This window comes from Manis javanica, chromosome 5 (genome assembly GCF_040802235.1).
Source record: "Manis javanica isolate MJ-LG chromosome 5, MJ_LKY, whole genome shotgun sequence".
Taxonomy (NCBI): Eukaryota; Metazoa; Chordata; class Mammalia; order Pholidota; family Manidae; genus Manis; species Manis javanica.
In genome coordinates, this window is record NC_133160.1 from 74,503,054 (window position 1) to 74,518,068 (window position 15,015).

A 15,015-nucleotide genomic window follows, 5' to 3' on the forward strand; every position below is an offset into this window, starting at 1 on the left:
AGTACCTACTTCTGTGCCTGGCATGTTATATGGCTATATTAAGTGAGCAGGTAGATGATCAGTACAACCTTCAACTGTGTGTTTTCTGGGGGGGGGGCGAGGTCTATAACTGTACCCTTCCCACCCTCTCTTCTAAAGGAATAAGACCATGGTTTATGATCCCATCTACATATCGCCAAAGGAATTTCACATGTAGTGCATCCTAAATGACCAGTTACAGAGTGAATGAATGAATGCATGAATGGGTACATTTAGGTTCTCAGGACAATGGACTACAATGAATGAGTGTTTTGAGACACAATCACAGAAACTATTTATAAGTAGTTAAAAATCCCAAATAATTCAAAAGATGCTTTAAGCCTTTAGGTTGGTTAGAAAATATATTCCCATCTAAATGTGAGCAATTCATAAAATATTTTGTACATGCTAAATTCTTACTGAATATGTTCAGCAGGGTTTTAATTTTTTTATATCCCTTAAAAATGGCTTAACCTTAGGAGCACTAAAGGCATTTTGTATCTTGTATAATTTTAGAGGCTATACTAGGGTTTGCATAAAAACTCAAGAGATTTATCTAGAATATTTTTAAATGGCATAACTATATATTTTGGCAGTTTTAAAGGATTATGCTTCAGAAATAAAACCTAAAATATTTTAATCATAATATTTTGAAATGGAAAAACTAGAAAGAATTATATATCATTCGTAATTTTCAAGCACATAATAAATGTTTAAGCTACTAGCTTGATTTTAATTTAGCTATATTTTCAAAGTATATTTCAAAAGACAATGAACATTTAAGCACAACTTCTGTATTAATTAATTTCTATTGAGTTAAAAGGAAGAGCCTAAAATAGTGCCCAAAATATGGAATTTTTTTTTCCTCTTCAGTCATCACACTCTCTTATGGTAACATTTAATGGTCCTTCTGATATTCTGAGCTCATCTAACTACTGTGATGAGAATTACTATTATCAGCCAGATGCTTAGTGTCTGGAGAAAAGAATGCAGTTTTCAAGATATTTTTCCATCTGATTTACTTCTTCATATTTTACCAAAAGGTAAAAGCTGTACAGAATAAAAATTATGTATCAAAATCTCTCCCTTCACTTTTATGAGAAATCAGTATGTAATATAACAGAGATAGAATCCTATGGCATTTTGAATGGGAAACTAAGATAAATGTAGATTTTTTAAATTTAAAATTTCATTAATATTAAACAACAACTGTTTATGTAACACAATCCATTCACAATAATAATCAACTATCTTCAAATAATTGTTTCATTTAAGAGCAGAAATTTTACACAATAAGAAATCTAGTACAATTTAAATGCAGCATGGTGGGCTTTGCATATGTACCAGAAGTTGCTCAATGAATTCTGAAAGTTTATTAAAATCCTTATGTTTATATGTGATTAAGTAAGCTTATGTACTCATGTTCTCCGTATTTAAGTGGTGTTAATTTTCAGCTTTAAAAAAATACATGAAAATGAGTTGCATATTTGACTTCCAAAAATATCTGAACTTCCTATTTGTGAGACTTAAGTTCTTACAGATATGAGGGAGTATTTATTCTCATTTGCTTTGATTTCATATTTAAATGGACTAAATTTTTGGATTAATCATAGTTTTCTAAAACAGATAGTTAAAGAAACAAGCTGATTTCTATTCTCTACTTTTAAATACACAAAGAAAAGCATTTCAGGATCCTGCCACACTCAATCCTTTAGTACAACCTTCATTTTTCTTGAGTCAGAAAGAAATACACTATCTACTTTGTTATTCTAGGGCTGAGATATATATAGTCTTACATCTCAAATATAGCTGAGGGTAGTCAACTCATCCCAGTTTGCCTAAGAGTTTTCCAATAAAATAAAAGTTCCTCATCCCAGGAAATCCCTTAGCCCTAAACTGGGACAGATGGTAAACACAGTTACAGATGAACTGAAGTTTGAAACTTTGAGATAAAAGAGCCTTACCTTTACATCATTGATGTTCATTCTTGTTCCCTCCTTTCCCACAAAAATATCATCAATATCCACAAGGATGTATCTGTCCAAGGACAACATGAGTCTCTTCCCTGACAGGAAGGAAACCGCGTCTATGAAGATGAGCTTATGCAACCAAAAGTTGAGGTTGTTGCCAAAAAGAACTCTTTGAATTCCATCATGAAGCCCCAGGTCATGTATGATAGTGGCATAAAAAGCACCTTTAGATATGGGAGGAGATAGGTTTTCAGGGGTCTTTACTTTGGCAAATATTACTGGTTGGTAGGCTGAGTGATTTATCTGGAAAACTGTCCAATCAGTTCCAGGCAAAGAATCTTTTCCAAGCTTAGAAGGTTTGGTCACATGAAGTAATGGAGAATGAGGATTAATACAAAAATCTCTTACTGCAAGGTTTCCATAGATGGAAAAAGGGAAACCTTTCAACTGAAAGCTCTGCAGGTTCTTCTCAGTAGATTTGTGGAATCCAATGACACCCACACCATATTCTACACAGTATTTATCTAAAAGGCTTCGATTCCAAGAGTCCATATTTACATACTTTAAAATATTCTCATAAATAATGAGAATATATTTGCCTTTAGTTTTTTCTGTAAGTGCTGGGAGGTCTCCTTTACCAGGAGCAATTTCAATGTGATACTGGAATCTACTGGATTCTAGAGTCATAATGATGTCTTGACCAAGAGATGAGTACTGGCTCTCCACGAACACCAAGACTGTGGGGCCTGTCCTTGAGGCATCAGAAAGCTTCGTCGTCCTCACTTCCACCAGCCTATATGGTAGGTTTTGGAAGTCCCCACAGTCCACTTCTGAAGCCATCTCAGACAGTTCATTTTCCTGTTTGTGGCCACTGTACAGGTAGTAAGCAGAAATAATAATGCTCACCATACAAAATGTGGCAAGCAGAATAACTGTTCTTTGAAAGTGTCTGTGAAGCTTCAAGAGAAAACTCATATTGTATGCACTTTCCTCAGACTGTTCCAGTAGAAGCACCATAAAAAAATAAAAGAAGATGGCGTTTCAGCTACTTCTCAGTCAGTAGTTTATGTCACCATTGCAGCACATTTGCATTGCTTGATTAGGACTCACAGAAAATACACTCTGAAAAGTAGAATAGAATAGAATATCAAACATTCAGTCTGCAGCATTAAAATGAGCATGTTTTTACTTTGATGACTGGCATTAATGGCAATCTCTTAGTCAGATGAACTGGTTTATGGTAGATAAGGAAACCTCTCATTCCTTCTTCCAGATCTTGATGAGGACAGGGAAGGGTAGAAAGAGGAAAAGGGCCCCAATGAACAGCTCCTTTCTGTAAAAGGCTCTATTTCTAGTACAGAAAAGACATTGGGGCTAACGAGGGCTTTCTTTAGCTCACTGAGCTTTGCATCAAACTGTAGACCTAAGATAACAGAGACCTAAGACCCCAGAGAAGTCACCTGAGCTCATCACTGCCACCTTCAAGCTGTTCATGTTTACATATACTGAAAATTCATAGAAGTTTGGAAAGATTTCATTAAATGCTACAATTAAGATACTAGTTTCTGCTTTATGGAAAAGAACTCTAAATATATGTAAAAAGTATATAAAAGTATTTTCTTAAAAAATTGAGAACAACCAACACTTCATGAAACATCTTGTTATGCTATAATTTCAAACCCTTTGAAGTCCTGGTAACCTTTGAAAATTTGGTAACTTGAAAAATAATAAGAAAGAAACAAGGTGCTTCTTAGCAGAAATTTATTAAAGTCTTATGGTCCTGGCACTTTTCAAGGAAATGTCATGGAATATAAAATAAAAATTAAGAAGGCCTAGTTATTGTCCATAAGGCAGCCTAAAAACTAGCTGGTAGGACAACATGCACTGGAGGAACATCACATTTGATGTTTTCTGTAAGATTTGGGTGCATTGCCCCTCTGCCTCTTATTATGTCACTTTGACCCCAGTACCTTCCAAGTAAAATGATTAAGGTTGGAGTAAGTGATCACCAAGAACATTCTGTCTCTATAATTCTGACACCCACCTAGTAAGCAATGAATGATATTTTGAATAACATACATTTATCTTTATGAATAATATATATTCTGGAGTATAATTGCAAGATATTTATAGGCTATCCCATTTATCTTGTAAATTATATATTGTAGTTATTCATTCAATATTTAGGGCATCTACATCATTTATTTGAATATTTATGGGGTAACTATCTATTTAAAAATAAATGTATAGTACAGTGAATTTCTTTAAAGGGTCCACAATCATAAAGTAAGACAGTGAGTGACAAACAATAACATATGGGTTCTTGATTAGAGACAAATGACAGCAATGGGATGAGAGAAGAGACCATGGCAAGCGGGGAAGTCGGTAATGCTCCTGGAGAAGGTAGGATTGGGCAGACCCTTTAAGAATGAGGATGATATGAATAGGAATCGAAGACAGAAGTTTACAGAGGCAGGTATCAGCACAATATTGGGCAAGAGACACTCTGATGCAGAGCAGAAGGAAAGATGAAAAAAATAACTTTTACCAAGTGTGGGCACTCAAGATTATGGAGATATTTGATAGTGTAGAAGTTTATGGTTGAGAAAGCCTGTGGGGAGCATTACACTTTCGTGGTTTGGACAATAACATGATAAGGGGAAGAATCTTCAGGAAAGTGAATTAATCAGTAGTGTGGATGATACAGAGCACTATTAGAGAGTCAAGTCTGGAAAGTGAGTTGCTGTCTGATGCCTCACAATCCAGGCATGAACTGTTTGTTAGTGATCACAGGTCAGGGATTATGTGGGAAGGGACAAGTCTGAGGGACACTGCAGAGAAAGGGGAACACAGGACTTGGTCCTCTGAAGGACCATATGAAGTCTGTGGTAGCCAACCCTCTGCCAAGTAAAATGCCATCCACTGTCTGGCATGCTGTAAGATAAACCTAATATGAGAGATAACATTCTAGTGTTTTAAACATTTGAGCATAGATTTAGGTGTAATTTAAGCAAATCCAAATTACCAGGACAACTGAGAATTTTCATTATAATTGTAATTATTTCAATTTGAAAGTAATTGCAGTTTTAAAGTTATTTCCATGTTTATGAATAATACAATATTCTGGAGCATAATATCAAGATGTAACATTTCATCTTTCTTTGTGCCCGTGTTTCAGTTTTAGCTGTGAAGAGTTTTGACTGGATGCAAAATGTATTATTACCACATCTTACATTTCAGATAGCAACATTCCATAGTTTGTTCCTACTGTCAGAAGTGATCAGCATGTAACTCATACAATTCTTACTTGGGATGAAGCAGACTGGTGAGGAGTATTTACTCTCACTATTTAGGATGGGTGTTAGGAACCTATCAAAGCTGCCTTCTCCATTAGCAGATATAACATACTTAAAGACATTTCTTTTCCATTAAACTCTTCAAGTTTCCTCCAAAAGCCAAAGGGAATTCCAGTGTAATGTCCCTGAGGGTAGAATTTGATCTAACATATTCAAGATTCTTTAAGTTTTCTTTAAGCGACTTTTGTGACTGCACATGTCACTTTGCTGTGCCCACGTTAGTCTCTGGGGTAGATTTTTTTTGTTTTTGCATCTTCCTTAATTTTTGTATTGAAGTATTGTTGATAAACAATCTTATATTGGTTTCAAGTATATGACACAGTTGTTCAACAGTTACCTACATTATTAAATCCTCACCCTCACTAGTGCAGTTACTATCTGTTAAAAGAGGAAGATGTTATAGAACCATTGGCTATATTCTCCATGCTGTACTACAACCCCTGTGACCAATTTCTATTTTCATTGAGAATTTTTATGCCCCTTAGCATCTTTCTTATTTTGAGCACATCTTTTCATAACAAAGCTCTGGTGTGGACGCTTAAAGTTTACTGTTCCTACTACAACCTTTTCCAAAAACAAGTACTTCCCATTCTCTGTGTCTCTGTTAACTCTGAAAATCTCAGTGTCTTGGCAAAGGGTTTCAGTCCCCAGCAAGCTCACTATGGATTCAGTGTGACCAAAGAAATGACAGTAGAACGTTTCTTTGGGGTGAAAGGGTTTATTACCCAGCTTGTTCCCCCAGCAGTAGGTCGAGCTCTAGCGTCTTTGCCTTCACCCAGAGAGAGCAGTGGGCTGAGCTGTCTATATAGCACAATAATAGCTTATTGCCTAAAGATGTGGAAGTGGTAGCCTAGCAACAGGCCAGTTACATCATCAAGGGGGTTTAAGTTCAGTGAGGATCCTGGCCACAGGAACCCCAACTTCCCCACACTCAGGATAAACTGAACTGCTTCGGTTGCTCCTTCTGCATGGGAGGTCACTGCCACAGCTTCTCCTGAGCCCTCATGATGGTGGGGCATCACTGGGAACTACAAAGGTACCTGTGGAAACTAAGCTCCTCCATACAGTCCCCTGCAAAACCTTTTCAGTATGGAGCTGACCTCCCAAACTTGGTAATGATCAGCAGTTTCACACACACATTGTGGGAAATATTTCTCCTTTGTACTTGATACTAATGAAATTAAAATTTTGTCTAAAGTCAGCCTCCCTTGTCTGACTGTACACTCTAAGAGAATGGATATAACCTCTTTTGTCTCTCACTGGGCCCTTAGTCCAGGCACAGAATAAGCACAGAAAGACTATTTGTGGAATTAGTTGTATAAAGTGGCAATTCAATTAATAGGTTAATTTGACACTTCTACCTTATTCTACAGCCATAACTTATTTTTAAAGTCATGCATCATTATGTTTATAATTATTTATACATTTGCTAGATTTAATGTCTGTTTTATTTAATCCTAAGAAAATACAATCAAACCATTCAATTATGGGATAAAAAAGCCACTATGGTAGGTATTAAATCTTCAACCACCCAAAGATGTCTATCAATTAATGATTGTGCAAAGTAAATCCTACTTTGGGCTTAGTATTGTACTAGGTTCTTGGGATACCTCAGAGGTGGTATTAGGAATGATTCATGTAGAAGCATAGTCTTTATTGGGAGAAATAAGATTTGCAAAACAACAGCCAACATTATATTTCTCCTAATATATAGTCATTTATGCTATACAAGTTACTAAAGCTGTTACAAGTGTGAGAAGAGTGAGGGAGATTAATGATATTTACAAAAGCCAATGGCAGTTTATAAGAGACCGAGTGCTTGAGGAGGACATGACATGGTGGGCAGGATTTGGATATGAGGATGGGGTGAACCTGACAGGCAAAACAACTGGGTAAAGTTGAAGAATGAAATGGTTAAAATGCGTTTATCTGAAAGTGAGATGAAACTGTATGATACTATGTGTTGGATTGAAAATGGAAATAATATTTCATTGAAAGAGCAGCTGCAGATTATAGTGAATGGCCTTGGAAGTGACTGTGAAGCTTAAGAGTGTCCACTTGGAAACAGTACTGTAATGCATTTGAACAGAAAAGAAATAGTTAAAATAGTGTTTATAGATGATTAGTGTAGCAGTGACACCCAGAATGGACCAACAGCAGTACTACAAACAGAGTATATGCTTCTCTGTACAGAGTGAAAAAGGAGTGGAGTCAGGATGGTTCCAGCTAACAGGCTGCTGCATAATCCAGGTGAGGATAGGATACGTGCAAAGTGAGGTGGTGATCAAAGAGAATAAAAACAAAGAGAGACTTGGAAGGAAAACTCACAAAGACATGATTACTGTTAAATTATGGTTGGTGACATGGGCAGGATGAGGGACTAGAAGAATAAAAGTGCCAGTCATAGAAATACAGAAACTTAGACGGGAAACTGACTTGAGCTAGTTATGTACACTTAAGGTTCAGACAGGTGACTAAATGATGCATGGGGAGATAGCAAAATCCCAGTGTTATATAAAATAGCTAGATTTTTAAAATAGAACAGTCAAGGAAATCTCTGAAATTGATTAGTCACAGGCAAATCTCTATATTGCTATACAAACTCTTTTCTTCAGGAGAGCCTTTCTTGATCAACTCTTTCTGCCTTTAGAACAGATTGTGTACTCTAAATTAAAAATTATTTTCTTTTGGAGCCTTTATCATAACTTTTGCTAAATATAAATTAGCAACATTATTTGTTTAATATCTCTTTATTATTAGACTGAAATTTCCAAGGGTATAGAATTTGTGTTATTCCTAATCTTTCAAACAAAAAATAGGATACAAACATTTTTAAAGGCCAACAAGATCAACAGGCAAACACTTCAGTGTAGTGATTAATGATTGTGTTCTTGAAGTGCTTTTACAAAAAATATATTGAAAAATTACTGACTTTTGCCTGGTCTGATGGGTTCTCTGTAGGACTGAAGGACAGGCACACTGGCCTGCATGTCAGACTTTCCATGGACACAGCTGTCCTTATTAGAAGTGTAGAGCTGACAGTTGCAGTTGCATTTGGCTCTTACTGAACCTATGATAAAGAATATGCTGAATGACCAAGGAACTATATATTAAATTTATAAAATAAACCATTTAAGTGCACATTTTTGAGTAGTCACAGTAGATACAGGAAAACTGCAAGGTTATACTGGTTACAAACATCACCACTTCATCAGGACTTTCTGTAAGGCAAACTGAAGGAAATAATCCTAAGGGAGGCAGAATAATGACGACAGCAACACGACTAACACTGATAAACTCTTACGACATGCCAACACAGAGGAGGGCCTTTAAAGGTTAAGTAACTTGCCCAACATGCCACAGATCATCATGGTTGAATGAAATTTGAGCTCACAGCCTGTACTGGATACCATATACCCGGGAAGGCAACTGCATCACATGCCTTCCATGCTAGATATGTAGGAAATGATTACTGAGTAGCTATTACCTTTAGATGCTGCAGTTTCCTCATGAAAATGGAGATACTTGTGGTACCTACTTAAGAGTTTTAATGAAGATTGTCAGATGAACTATGAAAAGCTCTCAGAAAAGTGTCTGGCATATAGAATGAATATACTAACTGTTACCTGTTTGAATGAAAATGACGATGATTATATTAATAACATGAAATGAGAGATCCTGAAGATGGACAATAAAAATACACTAAGGATTCATAAAAAGACAGCTACAAACATTCTATGTAAGCAGACTTGTGGGAAAGTCTGATACAAACATTCTATGTAAGCATTCCTTTGGTACAGGAATCTCAAGTCAGTTGGGTGTCAGAGTGGAGAAGACTCAGTCAGAGATGCCTAGAACCATGTCCGTCCTTGGCCTCTTCTCATCTCCCTTTCCCTAGATGAGTTCACATACTCCCTGGTTTTCATTACCGTCTACACTCCAATAAATTCCAAATGTTTATTTGTAACTCAAACCTAGCTTCCTTTGAGCTCTAGGATTGCAAATGGAACTATCAACTTGATATAATAACAAAACAACTCACAGTAACTTTGCCCTTTCTTATTATTATATGCTTGCCACTGTTTGGCTCCACTGAAATCATGTCACAAGCAAACTCAGCTTGCCCAAACTTGAATTTGTGCTCTACCCTCTAAAACCATCTTTATCTTTCGACGACCACCTAGTGGCTCATCCTTGACACCTTCTGTCCTTCACTCCTGCTCATCTAATAAACCCAAGTGCTCTCACTTACATTTCCCAAAGCTCACCTGCCTTTTTAAGCACTTCTCTCTTTTTCCAGGCAATGTCCTTCTCACTTGAATGTTTGCAACAAGTGACCTCCAGAAACACTGTGGGTTCTTTCTACAAGTGGCTCAAGCTAACATCAAAGTGCAAATCTGATTGTTTCTTCCCAGCTGAAATCCCATCAATGCCTATTTCACTTACTGATGAAAGCCCAAATTCCTGCACCTGTTCACAAGATACTGTGAGGTACGTTTCCCACTCATCTCAGGCCTGACTCAGTGGTGGGCCTCCCACCCTGATCCAGGTAAATGTGCCCTCTCTCAGTTTCTCAAGAGACAACCTCTTTTCAGACTCAGGGTCTCCTCACAAGCTGTTCTCTTTGTTTGGAAATTTCCTCCCCACTTACTCATCTGGCTTCATCCTCTGAATCCTGTGGCTCCCAGCACACAGGTTCCTGCCTCACAGAAGTGTCCTGCTTCCTCAGACCTGCCCTGTCTCCGTTACACTCTCACATCGGCATCTACTTTACCTCTGTAGCACGTTCTTTAGTTATCATCAGTCATGTGATTTTCTTTATTTCTCCACAGATGTGAAGCATCTGTAAGTACCTGTCCTGTTCATCGCTATATTCTTGATATCAACACAAACGAAGTAAGAACATCACACTGAATACTTGTTAAATGAATGAGAAAAGAGCCTCTACTAAATTTTACAAATAGCAACTGCATTCATAAATTAGGGCAGTCACGAAGTCAAGCCATTTTCCATGAATGGATACCTCTATCAGTCACATGTTGTTATGTGGGACCTGTATGCTGGGAGCCACAGGATTCAGAAGATGAAGCCAGATGAGTAAGTGGGGAGGAAACTTCCAGACAAGGAGAAATGGCCTCAAGCAATGAGGGCAATAATATAAACACTGTGAATGGCAGCCATCACCTGGACCCCAGCCATAAATCAGGCTCATCCAGAATGAACCTTTCACTCAATCTTATTCGAATATCTATTTTTCCCTAGTCTGACATTTTTCAGTATTCAGCATGGCTGAAGTTGTTTTGCAATGCATCTGTTTTTAAAAAGGAAAACATCTGTTTTCCACCAAGGAAACATTAGCTATTATTTAATTATCTACCATTAACAAAAGGCAGAGGGAGCACTTAGTTTTTGAAATCACAGGCTATTCCTTATACATACGGAAGAACTGAATATATATAAACATACATTTTGTGAAGTATTGCAGTACATGCAAGGGGAAGTACTTACCACTGTAATGCGTCTTTTCTTTTTCACTAACACCCACCATCATCCCAAAGTAAAAATCAATTTCTAAATGAAATAGATCATGTTGAAGCTGGCAGTATAAGAAATGTGAGAAAAGATTGCCATCTGGAAAATGAGTATTAATAACTAAAGAACTTCAGGTTCTAACATAAATGAAAGATACTTAAAAGATCTTGACAATATTCCTCTTTCACAAAATTAACTATATTTTATTGTGTTGAAAAATGAATTGGAAGCCCTCAAATACATTACATGAATTTGCTAAAAATAATTTAGTAATATTAAAAATTGACAAAGAACATGCTTTTCTCTGGGAAAGAATGTGTGAAATTGTGTCATGTTAATTGAACACTGCTGTGGTAGGCAAGTAAGATGCTGATTTGTATGCACTACAACCAAGAATACACTCTGTCTCCAGAACTGGGATTTTTTTTTAAGATGGATGGGAAAAAAGCTGCACTTGGGGCATTAGCTTTGTTTGATCCCTTAAATGGAAAATTAGTTTCTATTGCAATTTTCCCTACTTCTTTGTATTTAGAAATTATGAAGGAAAGAATACACTTTGTTCACCTCTCTCAGTGTTATGCCATCCAGTGAGGCAAGAGAAGAAAACTATCCCTCTGCTGCTGCTTGCTGTTTGTTCTGCCTGTATGACTTGAAGGGGGGAATGTCTGCTTATATTCTCTTCAACTGAGCTAGAATGTATGCATGGCTGTATGCCTAATAGCAGGGTGTTATGCCTACTGCAAATGCAGCTTTTAGGATATAATCCAACCCTTGTCATTTTTATCCTCCTTCAGAATCCTGGGAGTTAAAGAGTATTAACTCAATCTCTCATTGTTTGCCTGGACCATAAGGTGTAAAGTTATAGATCAGTTTTGGCTATGCTTTAGGGCAGGTTACATGAACCAGAGAAACAGAGGCAGACATCATGCAGAGAGAGGATAATGCAAAAAAAAGCAGAGAGGAACAATGAAGAAATATTACAGGGACTCCTAAGGAGAAGTCTGAGGTCCTGGTTCTGTTGCTCTCTATCCTATAAATGCATCTATAAAAAGTCAAACAAATTCTTTTTTGTTATCGTGGGCATCTTTTAGAATGAGTGACACTCATCCCAACTGGGGTAACAAGAGAGGAGAAAGAAATCACCCAAGCTAGACTATATATTCTTCATTAGCAAAGGCACCACATGCAGTGGTCCTGGCACTGCTTTAAGCCTGGCGCAACAGAAGGTGCTGAGTAAATATCTCTTGAATGAAGGAATGATCATACGTAGGGATAGAAGTGATGGAAATAAATGGGGCAGTACATGAATTCCCTGTTATATCAAGAGGCATATTAAGCACAGATATTTGAAAATCTGTAGAGAGACAATGTAATATAGTGGTTAAGGGCATGTGCATTGGAGCCATATTTGAATGGAATCCCATCTTTACCACTTGCCAGGGATGTGATCTTAGTGGGGGTAACCTCTCAGTGCCTCAAGTTCCTTATTTGTAAAATGGGAATAATTACATTGCCTACCTCAAATAATCTTTGTAAAGGCTTAATAAGCTAAAAATTAGTATGTAAAGTGCTTAGAACAATGACTGCTACATGGTAACCATTCTATTAACTGTTATTTTTATAACTTAAAAATCTACTACTAAAAATCTAGACAACAGCACTTATAAACAAATTAAGTTTTGTAGCATCCTCTAGTTTTCTTCATGTCCCTTTGCCCTATCCTCCAGAACAGTTTCCAGTGTTGGACAACAAAGAGGATAGGAAAGGTTCTCTGAGATCCTCACTTTCCAGGTGAAGGACCAAGGCCCAAAGACTACTACATCTCTTTTGGCAGAACCAGACCTAGAATCCAGATCTAGTTTCATGTTATTCTCAAACACTGTATTTAGAGCAAAAGATTATAAATGAAGTGTATGTAAAATGGCTGCCCATCACTGAGCTACTAAAAGCTTTTATTATAGGACTTCAATATTTGATTTTTAAGCCTTGTTTGGCAAAGGTAATCAAAAGTTATAGCCCTTAGTAATTTGTATGATTTTTTGTGAACTAATTTATTATATACATTAATTGTAGTAGGGTCTTCTTTTTAAAGTTATGGAACTTACATGAAATTGATGAGAAATGTTTACAGTAACATGAAGGTCATTGTGACATCCCAGAGCCTAAGGATATAATTTTTATTGAAAGCAAACAGACAAACCGATTGGTTTTCTAAAACCAATTCTTGAGTATTCTAAGAGGAACTTCAGTCATAAAACAATTTTTAGCATTATTCAGACTAATTATCATTACAATGCAAGCTGTTGCTTTTGTGTGTCAACTTCCTCTAATCTGGATAGGTGTTCAGTGTTCATGTATTTTAGTGTGCCACAGCAGACGAAAAGTAAACTTCCACTGTTTTTTCCTTACTGTCTATACTTTAAAGCAATTAGAAATCCAAGGCATTCATTTAGTTGAGAATAGTGTTTTTATCACTAATTCTATTTCTGTTTTTAGAGTGCATACAAATAATAAATCATTTAAATATAGTTTTCTTTTAATGTTATTTTATACCTCAACAAATACATACTTAAGTTTAAAAGTTGGCAAAAATTACCAAAGAACAGCTGAAACTCAACTGAGTTTCAAGGAAGTCATATAAGATTCTCTGAATTAAAAGAAAAATTTGCAATGGTATTAAAATTCTGAAATGACAAGTCAACCACTGAATATTTAGATTCTAGCTCATAATAACTTTTCCAGCAGAATATATCCAGAGAAAAGAACCTCAAGTGACTGGTTATCGCTTCTACAATATATTTTTTTCAACAAATCTTTCAGTTACACCACAGATTACTCTAATATTTCCTGTATTCTTCAGAACCAATATTTCTCTCAATAAAATGTATTAAAAGAGAAGGTATACTATAATCCAGCAGAACTAAACTATAACAAATATCTATAGGAAGAGATGAAAATTTTGTTTATCTGAAACACTTTATTAACCTAAGAATCCTTCATTCCAAAGACTATGCAGAAATTAACTCATGTGCCAAGTTTAATTTTAATATTATACAAAGAAAGAAGTCCTCTGTTTTACCATCAAAATCATAAAAAGAACAATAAAAAAACCACAGAGATGGTACATACCATGTTAACTGGAGAAAGGAAAACACAAAAAGAGCTGCTAGGGCAAGCCTGTTGGTATGGTCAATACTATTTTTCAATAGTCTCTCTCAAATTTATTTTTGAAATCTCCTTCTCAGATGCAGTAATAATAAGGAGCTGTGTTTGAAAAAAAAAATATGCCTTTCAGCTGAATATCAGATGTTCGAGTGTTTCTCCTCCATATCATTCTGCTCTCTTGTGGTGAATACATTGTTTGATAGTTGTTAATATATTTTCTAAGGTTAAAGAAAAAGTGAGTTTGAGATCAGTTCTGCAAGTGTCTCAATATTCAATCTGTGTTTAATCTGACATAAAGATGTAGCTATTTACATTACGTAGGGGTAATGTTTTCAAAACTCTTCCACATATATAGCAATACTCCAATACATTTATGGAATCTCAATACATATTAAGAATATGGATAAAATTTCAACTTTAAATAAGGTTTCACTAGTTTCCAGATAGTAGAAGAACTAGTTGGAAGATGCCCTTAAAAAATGTAATTTGGTTTTACCAAGCCAAAAAAATGTGGATATATTAAACATACAATACATATATTTTCTTTTAATTTAAAGCTTCTATTATTTAATACTTAGGCTGATTATTTCTTTCCAGTTGCATTTAATTTTATTAATTGCATAATTTTAAATAATGTTTACAAAGTGAATTGTATCAAATAGTAGTATTTGTTGAGGATTGTTGCTGTATAAATAGACAGGTAGTTATAATTCAAATCTCTGATGTTACTTACAAATTTCTAGGCCACCAAACAACAGACATGTGTTCTGTTTAACAAATCTGCTGCAGAATAACTACGAGTTGTTGGAAGAGATCTTAATTATGAAGGGTCATCTCCATAATACCTTAATTTTATAAAAGAGAAGCTCTAAAATTACCCCAGAATGACAAGACATGCCTTTGTTTCACTCAATTTAATTAAAACGCTCTATTTCTTCTACAAGAATAAATTAGGCACTTGTTCAATCCTAAAA

The 15,015-nt window shown here is 35.9% G+C and overlaps 1 protein-coding gene across 2 annotated transcripts in view; it reads right to left on the reverse strand.

Moving 5' to 3' along the window:
• NDST3 (N-deacetylase and N-sulfotransferase 3) overlaps positions 1–15,015 on the reverse strand; it is a 199,387-nt gene that overhangs the window by 183,407 nt on the left and 965 nt on the right. For both annotated transcript variants that reach the window (XM_073237117.1, XM_073237118.1), the window contains exon 2: positions 1,983–3,110. In XM_073237117.1, the coding sequence (XP_073093218.1) occupies positions 1,983–3,005 (1,023 nt within the window). In that variant the 5' untranslated portion in view covers positions 3,006–3,110. The remainder of the gene's footprint in view (positions 1–1,982; positions 3,111–15,015) is intronic.